Source organism: Aythya marila, assembly GCF_965140915.1.
Source record: "Aythya marila genome assembly, chromosome: Z".
In the NCBI taxonomy this organism is placed as follows: Eukaryota; Metazoa; Chordata; class Aves; order Anseriformes; family Anatidae; genus Aythya; species Aythya marila.
In genome coordinates this window covers 27487147-27511011 of record NC_139080.1, presented here as the reverse complement: position 1 = coordinate 27511011, position 23865 = coordinate 27487147, and the positions used below count along the sequence as shown (strand labels likewise).

The 23865-nt window shown below is 38.3% G+C and overlaps 1 protein-coding gene across 2 annotated transcripts in view; it reads left to right on the top strand.

The window, feature by feature from the left end:
* The window catches only part of TNPO1 (transportin 1), a 60540-nt gene that overhangs the window by 10208 nt on the left and 26467 nt on the right, over nucleotides 1-23865 (top strand). For both annotated transcript variants that reach the window (XM_082783238.1, XM_082783237.1), the window contains 7 exons: nucleotides 8088-8237; nucleotides 12710-12816; nucleotides 13853-13986; nucleotides 15464-15545; nucleotides 16226-16348; nucleotides 22153-22271; nucleotides 23688-23748. In XM_082783238.1, the coding sequence (XP_082639364.1) occupies nucleotides 8088-8237; nucleotides 12710-12816; nucleotides 13853-13986; nucleotides 15464-15545; nucleotides 16226-16348; nucleotides 22153-22271; nucleotides 23688-23748 (776 nt within the window). The remainder of the gene's footprint in view (nucleotides 1-8087; nucleotides 8238-12709; nucleotides 12817-13852; nucleotides 13987-15463; nucleotides 15546-16225; nucleotides 16349-22152; nucleotides 22272-23687; nucleotides 23749-23865) is intronic.

The window sequence follows — 23865 nt, the reverse complement described above, 5'->3', positions numbered from 1 at the left end:
TGGTGTAGGCTCTTCAAAAGCTCTGTTCACTGCAAGCAAAGTCATTTTGGGGCAGAAATCTTAGAATTTCTGTTTTCTCTGAATAGCGTTCTGAAAGGAAAGGACAGAAGTTCTCGGACTTGCCCTTGATTATTAAGGCTATCAAACTTTTTTTCTGAAGTTTAGGTGGTCTTTAGTGTATGGTCTGTTCTGGCTCCAAAGAAAGCGTGGCTTTATTTCTGGGGTAAGTGGGAGGTATTCAGCCATCTCTTTGAAGTCTTACCTTAGTATATATCTCAAAAGCTAAATGTAGTCTGCTACAACAAGGGGCATATATTTGTATACTTTTCTTGAGTCATACTTTCTTACCCAGTGACATTTGCTTTGTTGCTTCTCATATTGAAGTGTACTTAAAAAGCCAGTACCCACTGTCCCTGTGTGGTGTTTCCCTAGAGAAGAGGGAAGACATTGCTGGTGTGATTTCTCAGTGTACTTCTGTCCACCAAGTAGTAGAGTTTGCTTCAGTGCAGTTCTGAGGTGCTTGAGACTAGCGTGTCTTTTGCTGTGGTTTTCATCTTCTCTTTGTTAGAATATACATGTGTGGATTGCTTTAAAAAAAAAAAAAAACAAGTGACTGAGATGAGAGTAGTGTTATTCACTTGTAGATGGTGATACAGTGACTATAAGCATCGCTTATGTTTTGCCCTCTTACTCCTGTAGTATTGGCAACTTTAACTGTTATGGTGTAACTTCTATTTAAAAGGAAAACTGTTCAGTGTGCTCACTTTGCTCTCAAAGCTGTTGAGGCTTTTTTAGAAATAAGCTCATGCTGTGTGTTTTAACTACTGGTGTGGATTTAATATGTGCAAATGCAAAATGTGATAAAATCATCGCAAGTGTCACTCTTGTTCCTGAAGATTTCTGATCCATTTTTGAGAAATAGGCTGTCTCATAAGAGCTAAAACCGAAAAATAAAGATCCTGACAGAGCAGTGTCATGAGACAAGATAAACGTTGTCTTCAGAGTGACAGCTACAGAAATACCTTTATGAGCTTTACAGCAGGAAAAAAATGTATCTTTTTTTTTTCCTCCCCTGGGATTTTAAGTAACCTTAAGTATAATACTTTAAGATTAAGGTACACTATCCAGTCAGAAACAAGACTGGAGATGTTTCAAAACATTCAATGTATTTGAGTATGTTAACAACCTTGAAATGCAGTGGCTGGTCTGAAATTAATCGGTGCTCAGTTGACTCATGTGAGTCATGGAAAAAAAAATTGACACAATTGCCTAAGTATAGGAACGCCTGTAAGATACCAAAACAAGGCTGGAAGTGTTCTGCTGATGCTGAGTGTTGCATATTTATTGCTTAAGTGGCAACAGCCATGCTTCTGAAGATAGTGTTGTAAATAAAGCTGAGCTGTTAAGAACATGGGAAGAGTGTTGAACTGCTGACCAAAAATTAATTTATTGGTTAGTCGTACAAGTTTTATTCATTCTAACTAATAATGGCCACAGGTCAAACAGTGCAAAAATTTGTGCATCTCTATAGGCTTACAAAACCACAAAAGTTTTAAAGAACTAATTCTCTGGTTTCACTGCTCTTTTCAGCTTCTCTATTGTATCCCCAGAAACTGGTTGTCTCAGCTCTTTATTGCCATTTTATGCATCACCTCCTGATCCAGCAATTGAATTGGTGCTAGAATTCTACCAAAGAACAGAAGAATCATTAATGCCAAATGGAAATTAAGTGTAAGGAGAATAAGATTTGCTACAATATCCCAAACTCTGTAACAAATACAGGATATTGTTGCAGTTGGAGAAAAAAAGACTACAATCCTCTGTCTCTTCTGTTTGTCTGTACCTTAGCATTAATTCAAGTGCATTGGAAAAAAGAAGTGATGAGCTTTGTGATGGAAGTGACCTAGCCAGTCTTTGGCAATGAATGAATTAGGAATTAGAGTAATTAATCTCTCTGAAGAAATTGCTTGGTGAGATGAATTGAAGTTTATTCACTCTCTGAATGTATTGAAGGTGAACATGACATCTATTATATGAATAGCTGTTGGAACACAAGGATTAATTGGATGAATGAAATAAGGCCTTGTTATCAATTTGGGTAATTCAGAATACTGTTCAGACTGTGAAGTGAATATTGGGAAGTACAAAATAAAAGATACTCACCAACACTGGTGTATAGTATGCCATGCCGTGCATTGGAAGTTTTGGCCACTTTTGCTGTCTGAATTCTGTAGGTATAGCTTAACAAAAAATTGTGTTTGCAGGCACATACAGGGTTCTGTTATATAAACAAACTACTTTGTTTCCCTGAGACTTCCTTGCCAGGAAGTCTTCTTCCCCTGTAATTAGTGACTAGTTCATTAAGGCAATCTTCTGTCACTTTTATTTCTTGAACCTGCACTTGGCATATTTTTTCCTCTTCTGTTTGACTTTTCTGTACACTTGAACTCATATTTTCAGTTTTCTATTTTAGGTTACATTCTGCTAAATGGCAGCATAGGGTTTTTGCACTAGTGGGAGTGTTCTTCCTAAATAGATGTGCATCAACCTGCAGTAAGAAATTAGGGAGCAGATACATGCTTTTAATTCAGTACTCCATTATATAGTTTCTTTTGTTACTGTTATTACTTGAGAAAATTAACTTTTTTGTTTTACCTTCACAAGAGTTCTTACTATGAGCAAAGTGACTGATCTGCTATTTGGAATACTAATTAAAATGAGACGCTATCTAAGAAGCATCAATATGTGGTTGTGCTGATTCTCTTCTTCCAAGTCATTTGAAATCTATATTCAGCCTCCTTATTCTCCAGATTGTACTTCAGACTTCCACAGTCACCTTTCCTTGTGGAGGGAGGAAAATGAGGAAGAGCTTGGAGTGTCTACCATTTAGAATCAGAATATCCCGAGTTGGAAGGGACCCACAAGGATCATCGAGTCATTTAGAGCAGTTCAGTTGGAAGGGACCTACAAAGATCATCTAGCCTAACTGCCTGACCACTTTAGGGCTAACCAAAAGTTAAAGCATGTTGCTGAGGGCGTTATCCAAATGCCTCTTGAATGCTGACAGGCATGGAGCATCAACCACCTCTCTAAGAAGCCTGTTCCAGGGCTTGACCACCCTCACAGTAAAGAAATTTTTCCTCATGTCCAGTCCGACCCTCCCCTGGGTTTGTGCTGTTCCCACAAGTCCTGTCACTGGTGACCAGGGAGCAGAGGCTAACACCTCCCTCCGCACTTCCGCTCCTCAGGAAGCTGCAGAAAATAGTGAGGTTACCTCTCAGCCTCCTTTTCTCCAAACTAGACAACCCATGTGCCATGAGATATGCCTTCTAGCCATTACCATCTTCCAGCTTTTACCGTTTTTGTTGCCCTCCTCTGGACACATTCAGGTATCTTAACATTCTTTCCTTATTCTTGAACCTAGAACTGCACACAGCATTTAAGGTGAGACCACACCAATGCTAAATATAGTAGGAGAATTTGCCTCTCTTGACTGGCTGGCTATGCTATGTTTAATGCACCTAAAATGGAGTTTGCCCTCTCAACTTCTGTGGCACACTGCTGGCTCATGTTGAGATTGCTCTCGACCGTTGTGGAATGCTTAAAAATTCTCTGAGTCTTACAGCTTCCCAGTCAGAATTGCCCGTGCAGTAGTAGATCCTCTGGTTAAGAGAACATCCTTCTGATCACCTGGAGTTAGGTGAATGCTTTTTCCTTGGAGATACTGAAATAAAAATATGCTCTGTTGAATCTATACCTGCTTGAATGGTCGATGTGTGCTGTTTCAGATGAAGCAACCAATTTCACTAAGAAGGAATAGCATTGCTCAGTCAGGTGCTATAGGGCTAAGCTGTCATAAGCTGCCTGTACTGAGCTGAATGCAGACTGCAGTCATTATTGGTACTTATGACTCCGTCATGACACTCTTGTACCTGAATAACTTGCGAAAGCAGAAGGCACAGCTGAGTCAAATCTTCATTGGGTTCTGAAGTGTAAGAATTGCCATTTAAAAGGAGGAGAAAGGATTTCAGAATGCTTTGCAAAAGCAGGAGTAATTCTTGGCCAGTTATTGAAGTCAGTTTTTATTACCATCAGACATCTTGACTGTGGGATCAAGATGTACTTTTACATGGCTTTTCAGATTGCTTGCAGGAAAGATATTCAGCTCTGAGGGTAGGAAAAATACAGTGTGTACTATTATTGCTGGCATTTTTTTCTGTGTTCCCCTCCAATTAGCGTTAAAGGGATGGGATTGTTACTTGCGCGTGAACAGTGTGGGAATTGATAACTGGCATTCCTTTTATAGGGCTAGATTTGGCTTCACAAAGAGTGGTGAGTTAATCAGTTGCACCTGCCTCAGCACTGCAAGATAAGCCACTGAAACTGTTCCAATGTCATCATAACATTTCACAGCAAGTCTGCTTTCTGACACTCTACAAAGAGGCGATGGTGTTGCTTCCTAGGAGCCATCACAGCCTAGGTCAGACACCAACACCTAGCCTCATGAGCAGGAGAAACCTTTTTTCATCTGTAACTCTATGAAGAATAATTTTATAAAGAATAATAACACTCTTTAATATGTATCTGCGTGACATCTTGTCCACTAAGGTAGAACACTACACTGACATCATGGCACCCATGTCTACTTCTATCAATATTTTACTGGTCAGAGTAAGAGTCTATAAATCACTTTACGTGGTCGCATATTTCATTCATTTTTCTGTATGGTAGCCTTTTTCTTAGCTCGCTTGGACTTCCAGATGAACTACAGAAGACGCACTGCTTTCCCATATATACCCAATATCATACAAGCTCTGATTAGAGGAAATGTGTTTATTTGAAGGGCACAACCTCATTCTTTAAGTACAGCAGTGCTTTTAAGTACTATTTTTTAAGTACTTACTCTGTGAGCCATTAAAGCATTAAACTAGTATTACAGCCTTGCAAGGGAGTTGAAAACTTACTCAAAACCACATAATATTTGAATAGCTTTAATGTGAAGTGAGGTAAGGTGAGTGGGGAATCTTCTGCTGATTAATTTGGCAGTGAAGATGACATCAAATGTTAGAGGTCTGCTTCACTTCCCTGTTTTTTGTATGTTCTTGTCCACTCTGTACTTAGGGCTGACTGAGATAGAAGGCAAGACTGCGATCTCTTTTGATGGCTGAAGCATATGGCTGACAGAACTTAGTACAAAATCTATGAAGACCAAAGAGTGTCTTACTCAGCTCTTAGGCCATCTGCTTGTAATCTTGGCATTACAGCAAAAACTCCATTGAGACCTATATTACTGTTTTCTGACGGTGTAGCTGTTAAGTTGTTGAATGCCCTGAATTCCATAAATATCTTCATGCAGTATCAGACTTTTTTTTTCTCTAACTGAGATTCTGACTGTGGTGTGGTTTTTAAAATACCTGATTATCAGATTCTATGTTGCTTCTGTAGCTTAAATAGTCAGGGTCTGTTTAGCAGTCTCTTTGGCCCACCTTTGTGATCTGTTTGCCACCTCTCAGCATGGTGATAATTGGCTTTGTTTTTTGTCTTTAATCTTTCTCCTTTTTTTGCTTCTAGTTCTTTGCCATTTGACAGAGATGTGACTTATGGTATGAATCCCTTGGAATCTTTGCAATTCTGTGATAAATGTTTACTATGAAAAAGAGCCTTTCTATTGGCTATCTTTATCTTGGCTAGAAGAATGGATCTGAGATACTTGATACTGCTGCACTCCATAGGATGCTCCATAAGGCAGTACTACAGCAGCATTTTTCTTAAAGACAGCCTTGATATTTATTTAAACCAGCTGGCTAATCTGAGAAATTTCTTAGTACCTGTATCTTTGCTTGGTTAAATTGAAGCTGTTGTTTTGTCACTTTCGCAATCATGTCAAGGCATTCTAAAGGACAACTGTTTTCCTTAAAGTAGTGTTTAGTATTTTCTGGCTAATATTGGTTTATACTAATAGCAGCTAACATATCATGTCTAATGAGACCTTGGATGTAACTCTGACCTCCTGCACCCCTAAGAAGATACTGCTGACAGATGAAAAATGAGCAGTTATTGTATTGTATCTAACTGGTCACTAAGATGATGTGTAAGTTGTGGCTTTCAAGGACTTTAAATCACATAGGAATTAAAGAAGGACTTTCCTGGCTTCTATCCTGGCCAAATACATAGGCACAATCTTAATTGCTTACAGAGCACTGGATTTCTTGAAGATGTGCTGTCAATGGATTGCAGTTATGTAAAACAGTCAGAGTTTGGCAGATAAAATTGGTTTAATAGTAGATGTAGAGATTTTACTTTAATTCAGTAAGTATTTCAGTCAAAACTGTAGCTGATAGTACATTCAAATGGGAACTTCTTTCTGTAGGTCACTCTCCACCAGAATTTTGTTGATGATATCTTCAAATTTTTGGGAAAAAAAAAAAAAAGATGGAATTTGATGGATTTGATTTGACTTGCCAAGTAGTAGTTATATGGTTTGTCACAAGTCATAACCAAGCTCTGTGGTTGTGAAAAGCTGCTCCATGCATCTATTCTCTATTTAAAATAGCAAACACTTTTTGCCCCTCCTTTTTCATTCTCCCAGAAAACTTGTTGGCCCTTGAAATGCTGCTGCACTATACAAATGAAACAATGTGGTTTTTTTGTTTGTTTGCTTGTTGTTGTTGTTTTGTTTTGTTTTGTTTTTTTCCACTGGTTAAAGTTTGATGGTACTTAAAATCTATGGTGTAGGTAAAGTTGCATAATTGTCTCAAATACTTATTTAGAGTGTGGCTTTCTGGTTTATAAAAATGAGTTCTATACAAAAGCTATGTTTTTGAATCAATACATTTATAGGTATGGAGCATGACAAATAATGCTTCTTCAGGAAAAATGAAATATGAACATAGAAACTAGATTAAAGACTGCCTGATGGCTTTCTGGTTTTGGAGCTCAAATAAGATAGGTTGATTAAAATGAACTTTAATTTCTAATCAACAAAGCAAAAAACCCTGTCCTGAGAAGGGCTGCTTCTGTTTTAATTAGCCATGATCATAACGAAAGTGTCTGACTGCCAGATGTTGAAGACATTGGGATGTACTGAGAGTACTATGTTATGATGCAGTAGCTTTAATGTTAAACTACTTTATCTTTGAAAGGTGCATATCTTACTTTACTTATCTTTATTCTATTTGGATATTAATCCTCTTGAAAACCTACAATAGGTGTGAAAACTGTAATTCTTGTTGCAAAGGAAATTTGAATATCCTTATTTCTTGCCCAGGTCAGGGCTATGAACAACAGCACAAGAAATTCAAACGTGACTAAAATACTAATTAAAATTACCTTTACATGCTCTCTAGAGTTACTGCAAATGTAAAGGTTCTTACAGTATAAACTTCCTATATAGAACATCCAGATCTCACTTTCAGCGTGTTTTAGAAGTAACACTAAGGTACTCATTCTCATGAAGAACCAAGCACAAGCCTACTCCAATATAACTGAAAGGTCTCAGCTGTTCTTTTTCCGTTCTTCCTGTTGCAGTAATTTAGAGGAATACACAGGAAAAAATAGCTCAGCAAACTTGAACTGAAACTCAAGGTGGCCTTATCTTGAATTTTTACTCTGTTTAGGTCCATTCTGGTAACTTGTTTTCTTACGGTTTTCACTATATAACACCTGTTACCAGTGGTTAAAGCCTTTTTTTTTTTTTTTTTTTTTTTTTTTTTTTCCCCTCTTAGCTATTAATTTAATAGAACAGCTGGTATCTGAAGGGAGTTCAATATTCTGTAGAAAAATAAAATGCTATTTCTCAGGGAGTAGAGGTTTTTCTCTTACTCTGTAATTCAGTTCTATTCCCTGCCTATATCTCTATAAAACTATCTCAAAATGTTGAATAGGCAATGCTAATAGTCTAATTTTGAATAAATGGAAATACTGAATTCTGAAACTAGAAAGCTTTGCTACATAAATTGGTGGGTGTCATTTGAGGAAGAGATAAGATTAATATCTCACTATAAGCTTTGTTCTTGTTGCATTGTTTGGAAATCTGCCTTATCCTAAGAGCTGATTGAAGGTTGAATGTAACTTATTTTCTGTTGCAGATGAACCAACACGTTCTTTGAGTGGTCTTATCTTGAAGAATAATGTAAAAGCACACTTTCACAACTTCCCAAATGGGGTAACTGACTTCATTAAAAGTGAATGTCTGAACAACATTGGTGATTCCTCTCCCTTGATCAGAGCTACTGTAGGTGAGTTTGGTCTTACTGGTATTGGTAACATTTTCAGGATGCGGAGTATACGGGTTGGAGCCTCACTAGGAGGCTAGAGTTAGTAAACTCCTGAAACTGTCTGCTTCTGATAATTGTTGCAACTTCAGAATGTTTCAATGCGGATAGTCATGTTCAGTATGAATACATGAATATGTGCAAGTTGGACTTATTTTTGCTTCCTGTTTTCTTAGTTGATTTAGGAATTCAAAAAAACTAAAATAAGTTTACTTGAATCTATAAAAATTCAGCTTGTTGCTGTTTTTTTTACCTGAAAATAGGAACAAAGGTCTGACTTCAGAACTATTTCAGCACTCCATTTGTTTCAATTTAATACTTTTGTAGCTGCTTTCTTTCCTTCCCTCTCCACCCATGTATGCACGTACATTCAGGGAATCATAATTACTGTACCATGCGTGACATACATTCACATAGTGAGCTTCTGCTGTTAAACACCTCTTCTAAAAAACAGTAGATAATTTGTGGTGATTAGAACATCAGCTGTAAGTGTTTTTATTATTTTTCTTTGCCACATGAAGTTCTGATTTCCTAACTATGTTTTAGTGCACCTCTTCCATAAAATGTTGCAAGTGTGCATTATTGTTATTTTTATAAGCAGAGGTTTTTTTCTGCCTGCTCTTTGAGAATATGATTTCCCTTAATTACTACAGTCACTGCAGTAATTCTCCTTGTCCACTCCAAAAAAATAGAAAAAAGGTAAAAAAGCATTAATGATATAGTTGATTATAAAAGGAAGAAAGAGAGCTATGTGCCAATTCAGAAGAAATTCAGCTCATATCAACTGATTCCTGTTGGCTCAGCAAGCATATAAAATAATCTACCAGTTACTGCTCCATTAGAGTCACTTGGTTTTGTTTTTATCTTCTCTATAGGATTGCTTCCCCAGACCACTATACACTATATTATTTACTCTTAGGTTTTACTCTCTTTGTATTTTTGTTTGTTTGTTCGTTTGTTTGGTTTTTTTCGGTCTCATCACTTTTGAGGCTGATTTTTATTAATGTCCCGTTTCCTTAACAACAGTAGAAACTTTCAGGCTAGAAATTGTGCTTACTATTTGTTCATAGGACTTGTCAGTGGCCTACAATGGAACTGTCTAAAGGAGATATTCCAGCTCCATTTGGAGTGCTGTCTTAGGGCTGTTTCATGGTTTGGTGGTGGTTGCTTTTCTGTAGGGGTCGTTTATATGCTTTCAATCAGTTCTTTGATTTCTGCTAGTAAAAGTAGTGTGTGGATTAATAGTTAAATTACTATTGAGTTGTAAGTGATTGCAGGATTATTCAGTCACATACAAACTCTGAAGATGCATACCAAGTGATCAACTGTGAGCATACGTACATAAGGATTCCTATTTAGCACATGCTTTGCACCTTCCTGTGTGAAGTCATCAAAGACTTCTGTCTTAATAGTGAGCTTGGTCCAATACCCACCAGTGACTTGATATCAGCAAGGTGTAAATGTGTTACTACCTACCTACACAGCTTATTAGCATATGAGCTGGCATTTACAAGTCAGAGCTGCTCTTTGAGATGAGTAGTTCTTTGCTGTTCAAGCACAATCAATTTAATGGGACAACCATAATTAAGATCTCTGTAATTCTGAGAGGAAAACAAGCAAATACAGCAGCATCAAAATACCGCCAGAGAAGTAATGCAGCCTTTGCTCCTTTGTGGTCTCTGGTATCTGGTGCTAACCAGACAAAAGCTAATACCTTTTGATCAAGATGGAGGCAAGCTGATAAATTCTCTTGTCAGAAGTCATCTCACAGAAGAGAATGAATACAGCAATAGAGTCAGCGACTTAAGATTGAATAGTAAATGTGTTATTTTTTCCTCACTTAGTGTTATGCTTTTTTTAACCCCAACATGAGTAACTGTGCAAAACTTCTATGTTTAGTTTAGTACAGATCTTAAAAACCCTAAAGACAATGTTAAAATGTGGATTCAAATTTAAAAAGGACTGCTGCATGTGTTGAGGACCCACCAAGTTAACCAGTAAATAAATGCATCTATTTAGAAGGTGTTTGACTATTAGAACTTTCCAGGAATTCTGGTTTGGTCAGGACTGTACCTTGGTCAGGTCCTGCTTAAAAGCAAAAAGCAAGCAAGTAAAATGGTTTGACTAAGAGTAGTGGCAGGATGGAAGAGCTTCACTGTAGAAAGGAAAGGAAAGTTAATGATTATTCTGTGTGGGGCAGTTATGTCATGAAGTTTGGCGTTTTAGAATTAAGGAGTTCAGAAATCAGATTTTTAGGAAATACAGAGGCAAAACACCACCTGGAAGAAAAAAAAAAAAAGTCTTCCCCTGTTCTGTTATTGGCATGAAAGTAGTGAAGCATAGCTGCTTTTTCTTCATTCTCAAATTTTTTATGGTAGTGATGGTGCAATAAATTAGGGTTGTGTATAATTGAAATAATGAGGAAATGATGCTGTCATGACAACTGCACTTCTATTTTAACAAATTCTGACATCCCTCTGGACTTTCTCATGTGTTGGGCTAATAGAGCACCAAGCTGATGCTAATGTTATATTTCCCATTGTCAAGTGAAATAGCAACAGATTCATAATGGTGATTTGAAGTTCATTACACATCAAAGACCATCTTTTGAAGATTTTCAGTTTCAATTGATAAACTCGGAGCTTAGAATGTTGGTCAGAAGGAGAGGCCCGCTTTAACTCTCAGGTCTTACTCAAACCTGTCAAAAGTCAGAAACTACTTTGTGAAGTTCGGCTTAATTGCACGAGCCAGCAGTGTGCCCTTGCTGCAAAGACTAATGGTATCCTGAGCTGCATTACCCAGCGTATTGCCAGCAGGTCAAGGGAGGTGAGCTTTTCCCTCTGTTCAGCACTGGTGAGGCCACACCTCAAGTACTGGATTCCTCACGTCCAGGAGAGGGATTAGCATGCTGGAGAGTCCAGCAAAGGGCCACAAAGATAGTGAAGGGACTGGAGCACCCCTCCTCTGAGGAAAGGCTGAGAGAGCTGGGACTGACTGGTCAGCCTAGGAAGAGAAGGCTCCAGGGATCTCCATGTCTGTAAGCATCTGCAAGAAGTGTGCAAGGAAGGCAGAGCCAGGTTGTTTCCAGTGGTCCCCAGTGATGGGATGAGGCGTAACTACCAGTATTAGTAGTGAATTACGCAAACTTTTAAATTTTGACTTGTATAAAGTCAGTAATAGTTCTTAAGCAGCTGTTGTGGTTCAACCCGACCGGCAGCTAACCACCAGACAGCCGTTTGCTCACCCTCCTTCCTCCCTCTCTGGGATGGGGGAGAGAAATGGGAAAGCGAAGCCTGTGAGTTGAGATAGAGACAGTTTATTAAGACAGGAAAATAATAATTATGATAACAGTAATGATGATAATACTACTACTAATGATAATGTGTACGAAACAAGTGATGCACAGTGCAATTGCTCACCACCCACTGACCGATGCCCAGCCTAACCCTGAGCAGCTGGCCCCCCACCCCGCTAGCCACCCCTATCTATTGCTCAGCATGACCCCATACGGTACGGGATGCCCCTTTGGGCAGTTGGGGTCAGCTGTCCCGGGTCTGTCCCCTCCCAGCTCCTGCTGCACCACAGCCTGCCCGCTGGCAGGACAGAGCGAGAAGCTGAAACGTCCTTGGTTTGGTGTAAGCACTGCTCTGCAACAATTAAACCATCAGCGTGTTATCAGCACTCTTCTCATCCTAAGCCAAAACATAGCACCCTACCAGCTACTAGGAGGAAAATTAACTATGTCCCAACTGAAAGCAGGACAGCAGCCTTCCCTGTTCTGGTCCTCTGATTTGTTTTTCTTGGAATTTCTGTGTATACTGGAAATGGAATTAGTGACTCATTGGCCTGTGCTATCTGTTTGCTGGACCTGAATCAGCCAATCTCCACAGATGGTCACTGGATGACCTGCCATAGTATGAAAGCTCTTAATAGGTTTTTCGCTCTTAACATGTTTCCAGAATGGTTATATAAACATGGTTAAGTTGTGTGTTCACAACTTGACTACTAGGTTGTGAGTTTACTGAATAATGACAACCATTATAAAGCACTTCCTTTGTTCATGCTTTTGTATCATAAGAGGCAATTTAAAGTGGATTCTCTGTTTACTGGAGGTCAGGATTTTTACAGTGCTTTGTAATTTTGCAGTCAAACCTGTCTTAGTGTTTGGACATGATTATTTCCTTAACTGGAATTACTCTCTGCCTTAGTTCTCATGTCTGAGCCCTTCATGGTAGGAGGAAGAAACAACCAATGTTTGCATTTCGAAGCCCTCCAAATACCATTCATAATTAAATGTATTTCCTGTCTCTATGTTTGCCATTTCTTAATTCCTTTGTTCTTTGAGAAGACGGGGGATGGTTGACAGGGAGAGAGGAGAAAAGTATGAAATGTGTGAAAACGAAATCTCATTTCCTTCATTCCTCTGATTCACTTAGGCATTCTGATAACAACCATTGCCTCAAAAGGGGAATTGCAGAATTGGCCTGAACTCTTACCAAAGCTTTGCAGCTTGTTGGATTCTGAGGATTACAATACTTGTGAGGTAAGGAGACTTATTTTGAAATAGATTATCTGAAATTGATTATTTTTGTCTCTTCATAGATACTGCTTATATGTATAGTATTTTCTGTTTGTATGTACATACATATAAAATCTCTTCAGATAGCAGTGGCTCAAATTTGGTACTTCTTTTTCTACCTTCATTCTTTGTTCTCAATGTTCATTCAAATGAATGTTTTCTTTACATAAAAGCAGAATAAGGCTGCAGATGGATAGTTGTAGCATCTCAGGTGGAAAGTGTCCTTAAGTTACCGCTCTGTGGTGCCTAATCATTTAGGCATTATCAAGTTGACCTTGAATCTTCTTACTTAAATGCTTTAGTTGTTCATTTTTCATACGACTTCATCCAGAAATGTGATCTGTCATTGCTGTGTCAGGCTATTGTGAAGTGAACTCTTTCTTCAGTGTATGCAAAGAAAAATAATTAAGTGTTATAAACCAAGGAAGAAAAAAGTCTTGTCTGATTTAAGAATAAAAAATAAAATTCTGTGATCACAACTTCAGTTATTTGATACTGTCTCCATAAGTATGTGCAGCATTTTGTATAAAATAATCCTTAGAGATAGAACGATGGTCCAAGGTATCATGCTGTTACATAATGTTTTAGTGCTGTTTTCCCAACAAACAGAAAAAAGCACTTAAAAGTGAGACTCAAATAGACCATCATATCTACAGTTCTGTCTTACCCTGTAATAAAATCATATATAAACAAAATTAGATACTCCTGCACCAGGTTGTTTTTCAAATAAGAAACAGCTTTTAAGCATTTTCTAAAATAAAATTAAATAAATTAATATTGCATACTAAAATTAAAATAAGCACTTGTCAGCTATTTGCCCAGCTTGAGAGCTTACATATGAAAGTATTACAGGATGAAAGCCTTCAAGGATGTTTCAATTTTACTACGCATTTAACTTACTACATTTATTGTGGTATTGTGCTGAAATTGCCTGTCCTGACATGTAGCTTTCTTCAGAATGTGAAAGAGCAGTTGTATGGTTTGTTTGTGTTTTAAACAGGGTGCATTTGGTGCTCTTCAGAAGATATGTGAAGATTCTGCTGAAATATTAGATAGTGATGTATTGGACCGACCACTCAATATCATGATCCCTAAATTCTTGCAGTTCTTCAAGCACAGCAGTCCAAAAATAAGGTAGGTTTATATCTTATACTACAGATCTATATTAAAAATATTATTTAAATGAGCAGCAAGGTTGATGCCTTGTAGATTTGTTTAAAACAGTCTAATTTGAAAAAAAAAAAAAAAGAAAACAAAACACAGTATATTAAGTTCTAACCACTACATTAATTTTTTCATAATAGTCAACGTGACAAAAGGAACACTTTGATATGCAAAATCATAGACTGTAGATTTGGAAGATGTATAAAAGAAGAGGTTGATCTATTAACCCAACAGACAAGCATGAAAATTGTTGATGCATGGAATCTCTGTGCCATTTGCTTGTTCAGGATCATTTGAAAAAACTATCTTGCATGCCTCATTCATTTTGAAATGACTACAGCAATGAGAGAGTCAAGAAATCATTTGCTGATAATTTCTGAGTTCTTTCAGGAGAATGCTTCTGCTTTTTTCTTCTAACTGCCGTGAAACTTATAAAGCTTTTTATCTTTCAACTGGGTCAAATTAAATGGGTTCATTTTTTTCACTTGAATACTATATTAATCTCTTTTAAGTAACATAAGTACGTCAGAAAAAAAAAAATCAAGAATTAACTTGTTACAGCTAGTATTTATGAACAAGAGTGGTAGCTTTTACCCTGAAATAAGCCAGCAATGTGCCCTTGCTCAAAGAAGGTTAATGGTATCCTGAGCTGCATTAGCCAAAGTATCACCATCAGGTCAAGGGAGGTGAGCCTTTCCCTCTACTCCTCGCTGGTGAGGCCACAGCTCAAGTACTGTGCCCAGCTGTGGGTTTGATCTGTGTTATCACAGATCACATACAAGAGAGATGCTCACATACTGGAAAGAGACAGCAAAGGACCACAAAGATAGTGAAGGGGCTAGAGCACCTCTCCCGTGAGGAAATGCTGAGAGATCTGGGTCTGTTTAGCCTAGGGAAGAGAAGGCTCAGTGGGAATATCACCAGTGTGTCTAAATACGTGAAGAGAAAGTGCAAAGAAGACAGAGCCAGGCTCTTTCTAGTGGTGCCCAGTGACACAACAAAAGGTAATGGACAGAAACTGGAACACAGGAGGTTTTATCTGCTCATCAGGAAAAAAAAATAAATGATACTTAAAAGTGAAGAAGGGCATATTAAAATTTCACCATGTTGACTTTTATGTAATTGTTGGTAGTGGAGGAGATCAATAATCATAATACGCTCAGAAAGAACATCCTTCCATGCTGCTAGGAACAAGTGTGCCAGACATAGTCATCCTGCTCTGGTTTTTATTTACTTTACATTCTGATTTTTACATATTTATTAGGTGTATTGGAGTATAAGGTGGTACTTAGTTTTCCTTGGTAATACTGTAGATGGACAGATTTTTTTCAGTCTTGCTTCTAGGTGATCTTTGGTCAATGTGATTTGATTCTGATTTTTTTTGATGCCTACGTATGGTTTCGAAAAAGGTTTTAAATCACAAAAATGTAAATTTTGATTGTTCTAGATCTCACGCTGTTGCATGCGTCAATCAATTTATCATCAGCAGAACGCAAGCTCTTATGATGCACATAGATTCTTTTATTGAGGTGGGTATGCATTCTTGGTGGTGGGGGGGATTAAGTCAAATTGAATGCCTGTTCTTTCAAGAGCTTTGAATAATGTTTTACAACTGCCACTTACCTCTGGCTTACTGTTCTTAGTTTCTGATATAAAAAGTAGTAGTTTTAAAGGTGTTTCCTTTTCATAATTAGAGGATTTTTTTTTTGCATTACTTTTTTTGCATAAAGGTATAAAAAGTAATGAGACAAGTCTGTTACTTAACTGTGATGGAGAGAGCTCAGTACAGGGATCATCATGTCATTTAATCTGTCTGAGTGATGAGTGTCTTTTTAAGACGACTATTGAACATGAGCAAGAAGGGTGGTGCTTTAGGTTATCTGTAGTATTTCATTTGCTGCTGTTACATACAGAAGCATTGCTTTAGAAATTCATTTGTGTTTATGGAAAAATTAAAAAGCCAGGGAATAATGTTCTTGTGCCAGGGTCTAATATTGCCAAGTGTTTTCGTCATGTGTACTATGCACACTGAGAATCTGAAAATGCTATTTGCTAAAAGCAAGTATCTCTAAGAAGTAACAGGGTATTCTGAGGCGTGGGAAAGGTAACAGAATTGCATATTTGGCTACTTCAGTTTGCTATTAATATAAATTTAAATGCAACATGAACTAGGCAAATTAAGACTTTAACTGGTATTAATTTCCAACAGAATCTTTTTGCGCTGGCTACTGATGAGGAGCCTGAAGTACGCAAAAATGTTTGTCGCGCTCTGGTAATGTTGCTGGAAGTTCGAATGGATCGCCTTCTTCCTCATATGATTAGTATAGTTGAGGTGAGTCTCATTTCCTTCACTGCATGATGAAACCAATTTGGGGTTGCAGAAATAACAAATAGAAAGCATTTCCAGGGAATGCTTTTCACTGGGGAGGTGATAAAACAGATAATCCTGGAAACTATTTCCAGGCCTGTGAAGGACAAGAAAATCACCAGGATAGTCAGCATGAATTCTCCAAGGGGAATTCATGCTTTACCAGCCTGATGAACTTGTATAGTGAAATGACCAATGTGATGGATGAGGCAGCAGTAGATAGTCTTCCTGGACTTCAGTAAGGCCTTTGAAACTGTCCCAACATAAGATCCTCATAGCCAAGCTGTTGAAGTATGGGCTGGTTGAGCATACAGTGAGGTGGATCAAAAGCAGGCTGAAAGGCTGGACCCATAGGTTAATGGTCAGTGGTGCAAAGTCTACTCAGAGTCCAGTAACGAGAGGGGTACCTGGGGCATCAATACTGGGCCCAGTCCTGTCTAACATCTTCATTAATGATCTAGACAGTGGGGTAGAGTGCACCCTCAGTAAAGTTGTTGATGACACAGGACTGGGGGAAGTGGCTGACTCACAGTAGGGCCATGGTGCCATACAGAAGGACTTCTGCAGGCTAAAGAGGTAGGCTGGCAGGAACCTCATGAAGTTCATAAAGGAGAAGTGACAAGTCCTGCACCTGAGGAGGAAGAACTCCATGCACAAGTATGTGCTGGGGGCCACCCAGCTGGGAAAGTAGCTCTGCAGAAAAAGACCTGGAAGTCCTGGTCTACTCTGGTTTGAACATGAACTAGTAATGTGCACTTGCCGATATGAAGCCTAACAGTATTCTTAGCTGCATTAGCCAAAATTATTTTCAGCAGGTCAAGGGAGGTGAGCTTTCCCCTCTGCTCAGCACCAATTAGGCTGCACCTCAAGTGCTGTGTCCCATTCTCGGCTCCTCAGGCACAAGAGAGACATGGACATACTTGAGAGAGTCTAGCAAAAGGCCGCAGAGATGGAGAGGTGCTGCAGTCCCTTCACTTAAGAGGGAAGGCTGAGAAATGTGGGACTGTTCAGCCTAGGGAAGAGAAAGCTCAGTGGGAATGTCTTCAATGTGTATAAATTTCTGAAGGAAAGGTGCAAAAGAGACAAGAGCCAGGCTCTTTCTAGTGATGCCCAGTGACAGGACCAGAGGCAATGGAAAGAAAATGGAACACAAGAGGTTCTGTCTGCTCATCAGGAACAACTGATGTTACAAGATCACGCTGCAAATCTTAGTTTTAGTACTGATATTGCCACAGTTTACACATTGAAGCTGTCACTCTTTTGTCTGCATGTGTTGATCATGGGATAAGGCATGTTTTGCTGTGTAGCTGAGATGCTATTTGGGCTGCTAACAAAGTTGCCTCCCATTGCATTTGGTTGTAGAAGTTAATGCTGTTTGATAGTTCCGTTACCATTCTAGATTAGTCAACTGGCAAGCAAGTCTGCACTAGTAAGCTTCTTCCCATCCGCTCCCCCTCTCAGCTGTTTGAATTGAGTAATTTCCACATTTCCGGGAAATATCGGCAGTTTCCAGGTAGCCTTCACATATGCTGCTTGCCAGACTTAAAATATAGCTAAGGTCAGTCAGCCAGATTTCATGTGAACAGTGGTTCACAACCCAGTGTCATATTCCAACAGGGCTAGGTCCAGACAACATGGAATTTTTTTTTCTTGGACACCAGCTTCCACTAGGGATTAGTGAAGCAGGTGACAGCCTTGGTGTGGTGTCTAGTCATTTAGTTTGTTATCTGGAATTCCACATCACCAGTACAAGATGTGTTCTCTTGTAGTATAGGACAAGCAAAGATTATTGGCTCTTTAGATTTTTATTTTTTTTTGACAATAAAGATGTGGTGATGAGAGCAATATTGTCTTGCTCTTCACCCTCTAAAGATTCAGGCCTTTGCAGGTAGCAATAGTGTCACCGACCAGAAGTTCAAAGATTGTATTCTCATTATACTTCATATTTTGTTATTGGGAAATCTTAACAGATTCCTCTCTGCAAAAGGCAGTTGTCATGAATTTCTGTTCTATAATGAAGTCTAGACTTTTTTCAGTGTTGAGACTACCATGTATAGTTACTGATTTCCACAGTTCTGTTTGCATCTTGATACGCCCCAAACTGTGACTACTGTTTAGTATTTAATTGAGTAGTGTTTGCCCTCTGAAGCTTGACTACCTCCAAGCTGCTGATGGTGGCTATTCTGAGTAAGTCCAGGCAGTCTTAAAAAAAAGATAAAACATGTATCCATGTGCTGTTTTTCATGCTAATGCAGAAGCAATTTTAAAATGATTAAGAATGTTAATGATCCAAAGACACATCATCTTATGCAGTATTGTGCTTTTAAGGCTGACAAGTTTAGTAATAACTTGCATACCAAATTACTGAAGCATAAAGGAATAGCTGAGTGTGTGTTTCAGTGGGCTTTCTGAATGTGTGCTTAGAGGTGAGCAGAAGCAGATGCATGGGTTTTGGTTTTTCATTTTTTGTTTTTGTCTGAAAACTTGGTTACAGGATATATCAAGAGTAGACCTAACAGTTTTCCATGATTAGAATACACTTTGATGTTCACAGCCAATATTTATCCAAACATGTGGATCATAAGTTCTCTATCAGTAGAAATCCTGATTTTTTTTATCATACAATACATAATGAGATTGCTTGTGATGAATGAATAGTGTATGGATGATATGAAGTGATAACACAGAAACTCAGCTTGTCATAAGTCATAAGATGTGCATCCTGTTGCTTTCTTCAGACAAAGATGCATCTGTTACTTCTCAAAGGATGTGCTCTTAACGCTTTTTGTATTCTGCCATTCTTTTCTTGATGGTTTGGCTTAACAAGATTGTCATAATGCTGTTTACATTATGAAGTACACAGAACTGTATTGAATAATCTTCCTGCACTGTTTTGTAATTTGCAGTTATGAAGCAACAATTTCCATTGCCTAAAGTCAGAATTTTATAGCTTATCGTTAAAAGTACTTGTTGAAATTTAGCATGGTAATATTAAACAAAATCTTCAGTTACCCTTCCCACATTTTGCTTTGTTACTAGAATCACTGTTCTTACTATGATTTCTAGACTGTGTATATAGTTACCTTATACCACTGAGTGTGTAAGTAGCTTTTTTAATCAACAATTATTTAACTTTAAGCAGCATGTTACAATATTTACATATACATGTAAGCAGCATCCTAGTATATATATATATATATATATATATAATGTATACTTAAAGGTGAAATGGCAGTGTGAGGAGTGCCTTCAAACAGATTACTACTTGTTACTTTTTTCATTTTCTTGACAAATGACTGAATGGAACAAAATAGCAGATTTTTAAGGTCTCTAGTGGAAAATCCTAAATTAGTGCAAATTTCAGTTGCACTAATGAATCCTTGCTTGTAGTAGTAGGGTTTTTTCATCTTTTCCAAGCTATAATTTGACGATAACTCAGAACAGAGTGGTATTTCTGTTAGTTCTTAGTCACAATAGCGAACCCTTAGAAAAAGCTTGCAGTTTTGTTTAATTCTGTAGAAAGGGGTGTGTCCATGGAAAATCTTGCATCCTTGAAATGCATAAGGATAAAAAAGAGTTTTCTGTATTGAGGGGGGAGAAAATGGTATTCGGAAGTAACTGAAGGATTTCTTTTGCTTGTTTTAAATTCATGTATGAGGAGAGGTAGCTGCAAGAGTTTCTGTGAGGCTTCTAAAATTAGTAGAGTTACAGAATCATTTAGGCTGGAAAAGAACTTCAAGATCATCAATTCCAACCATCCACCTAAAAGCTACCAAGGCCACGACTAAAACATGTCCCAAAACACCACATCCACACATACCACTCTTAAATACCTCTAAGGAGGAGGAACTCCACCACTGCCCCGGGCGGCCTGTTCCAATGTTTAACCTGTCTTTCCATGAAGAAATCCTTCCTGATAGTCAATCTAAACCTTTCCTAGTGCAACCTGAGGCCATTGCCTTGTGTCCTGTCACTTTCCACCTGAGAAAAGAGGCTGGTGCCCAACTTGCTACAACTTCCTTAATGTAGTTACAGAGGGCAATGTGGTCTCCCGTCAGCCTCCTCTTCTCCAGGCTAAACAACCCCAGTTCCTTCAGCCATGCCTTATGTGTCTTGTTTTCTAGTTCCTTCACCAGCCATGTTGCTCTTCTCTGAACACGTTCCAGTACCTCAGTGTCTTGTTTGTAGTGAGGCGCCCAAACTGAACACAGTGCTCAAGGTGCAGCCTCACCAGAGCGAAGTTCAGACGGACAATTGCTTCCCTGGCCCTGCTGGACCCGCTGTTTCTTATGTAAGCCAGGATGCTGTTGGTTTTCTTGGCACCTGGCCACACTGTTGGCTCATGTTCAGAGGGCTGTCAGCCAGCACCCCAAGGACCTTTTCTGCCAGGAGACTTTTCACCTGCTCTTCCTCAAGCTTAGACTCCTGCATGAGGTTGTTATGACCCAACTATAGCACCCCGCATTTAGCCCTGTTGAATGCCCTACATTTGGGTGTGGTCCATTGATCCAGCCTATCCAGATCCCGCTGCAGAGCCTTCCTACATGCAAGCAGATCGATACTCATGCCTAACATGGTGTCATCAGAGGGTACACTCGATCATCTCATCAAGATCATTAATAAAAATGTTAAACAAAACTTGCCTCAATGCCAGCATGGAGGAGCACAAAAATTACTATTTTGGTTGTTGCGTGCATCTTCCCTTCGTTGTTCTGGCAGCTGTCTGTAAGAAGCTGATGCAGCAATGGTATACTTACATTTTCTAGTTATGCAGGTATTTGATTATTTTTTATTTAAGGGGGATTAAAGGTTCATAGCAAGATTTACAGATTTGGTAATCTATGAATTACTATTCAGGCTTGAAAAATGTGAGTTGTTTTTTTTTCTTTTCCTATTAGGGCTTCTACTTATTTAAATTGTCTCATAATCAATTTTTGGAAGCTTGTTATGGCACTGGGATTAAAAGTTATTTTAAAGTGTATAGTTGTACTCTATTCAAAAGTGAAGAGGGGTCAGTTAAAAAAAATCAAAGGAAACTGTTTTTTATTATCTTTAGTCTCTGTCCATAGTTTCTTGGTAATAATCACAGAATCACAGAATTTCTAGGTTGGAAGAGACCTCAAGGTCATCGAGTCCAACCTCTGACCTAACACTAGCAGTCCCCACTAAACCATATCCCTAAGCTCTACATCTAAACGTCTTTTGAAGACTTCCAGGGATGGTGACTCCACCACTTCCCTGGGCAGCCTATTCCAGTGCCTCACAACCCTTTCAGTAAAGAAGTTCTTCCTAACATCTAACCTAAAACTCCCCTGGCACAACTTTAGCCCATTCCCCCTCGTCCTGTCACCAGGCATGTGGGAGAATAGGCCAACCCCCACCTCGCTACAGCCTTCTTTAAGGTACCTGTAGAGAGCAATAAGGTCGCCCCTGAGCCTCCTCTTCTCCAGGCTGAACAAGCCCAGCTCCCTCAGCTGCTCCTCGTAGGACTTGTTCTCCAGAGGACTTGTTCTCTCAATGTTCTTTCTTAAGCTATAAAGAAATATAGAGTGTATATCATCTAGGATTAAGAAAGAAGTCTCATTTTATTCTGAGTTTATTCTCAAATTCTCTAGCCTTATGTAGTCTTTTAACTCTCTTCCCCTCCCCCCAAAGAAACAATATTACTGTGGTGACATACTCGGTTTTTGTGAACACAGTTTGCAATATTAGTAGCTTCTTCTTGTCACTTAGAACTAATACAAGTAATTTCTTTCTGTATGGTGAAGTACATGCTTCTAAGGACCCAGGACCATGATGAAAATGTTGCTTTGGAGGCTTGTGAGTTTTGGCTGACTTTGGCTGAACAACCCATTTGTAAGGATGTCTTATGTCGGCATCTTACTAAGTAAGTATAAGTATTTACAACTTGTTTTTGAAATAGTCATCTTGAAACTTCAATTGACTCTTCCTTGACTTTTATAAAGACTGTACCTATCCTACAGCATGCTTAGAAGAATTTTTCCCTAGCTTAGTTATTGTGCGGAGTAAAAATGTTTGTGGCACAGAGTTCATTGAAGAGAATTGTATGTTTCAGACGCAGCTAGTTTTAGATGCAATCTGTCACTTTGGTGCATCTGTGTACTGTGGTCACTATAAAGTTGTCTGCTAAACATCAGATGGACGCTAAGATGCACTGTTAATGCATTTAAGCTGAAACAAACATTTCCACGTGACATTGTCTAATATCTGGTGTATCATGGTATACACAAACAAGTAGCCTAGACAACTGCTAATCTGGGGGTCACAGTGCAATCCTTCTGTGTGTATAGTCATGCCAATGATTGTCTTTATAAAGAAATTGATAAAATTACACCATCACTTACACTTAGGCTGGAAGGGAATGAATATCCACATCTGAGACTTAAATGTCTACATGTCCATAACATTGATTGTAACTTTTTTCCTGATTAATTTTAAAGTGTTCTGTGATAATTAACAAAATCTTTAGTGTTCACATTAAAAAAAAAAAAAAAAAAAAAAATCTTCACTTAATGCACCCATGGAAAGTTTTTGAAAGTACTATGGTAGTTCTGTCTGTTTTTCCAGACAAGATGTGGAGAGAAGACATGCATTCTTTTCAGTAGAAATTGTCATTTTAGATGTGAAGCAATTAAAATATATAAAGTTCAGTGAAACTTACTTTCATAAGCAATTGGAGAGACATAAGATTAAAACACTGAACAAGAATACTTCTCAGTTGTAGAATTTACATGGATTCAGTCTGTCACTAGTGCTGGCTCAGTCCATGATGATTTCATTAATAGCTTGATTGGTCTTGTAATACATGGTTTCACATATGTTAGGAGAACTTAATGCAGTTAGACTTGTATCTTCTAGGAATAGTGAGGTAGGGACTTCAGACACGAGTAAATAAATGCTCATGTGCTGTTGGTGAGAGCCAACTTAGTACTTGTTTATCAAGTACTTGCTGAAAAGTTTTAGATTTAATTTGTGAAAGGTGCTTCAGAATAAGTTTCATCTTATGACAGAAAGGTAAAACTCAGTTGTGCCATCTGGCTACCGCTAGTTAAAAAGACTGTTATTTTAAAATAACACTATTTCAGATTACAAGTACTGATTAGCATCATGAAATGCTATTTGTCTTTGTATTGTATTTGTCCTAGCTTTTGTTATCAGGCTGTTGTTTTTTGCGGATTTTTTGTTGGGGAGGAAGGATTACAAACAAAATTGTGGCCTTACTAAGTGAAATTTTTCATTCTTAATATGTGTTATTTTGACATGTATCAATACTTCTTTGTAGGTTGATACCTGTGCTGGTGAATGGTATGAAATATTCAGAGATAGATATTATTTTGCTGAAGGTGAGCACCAATTTCTTTTATTCTGTAGGAATATCTGGTTAGTTTCTGAGCTGTTAATTGGAATGATACACACTACATTCCTAAATTCCTTGAATAGTATAATGGCACTAATGAAAA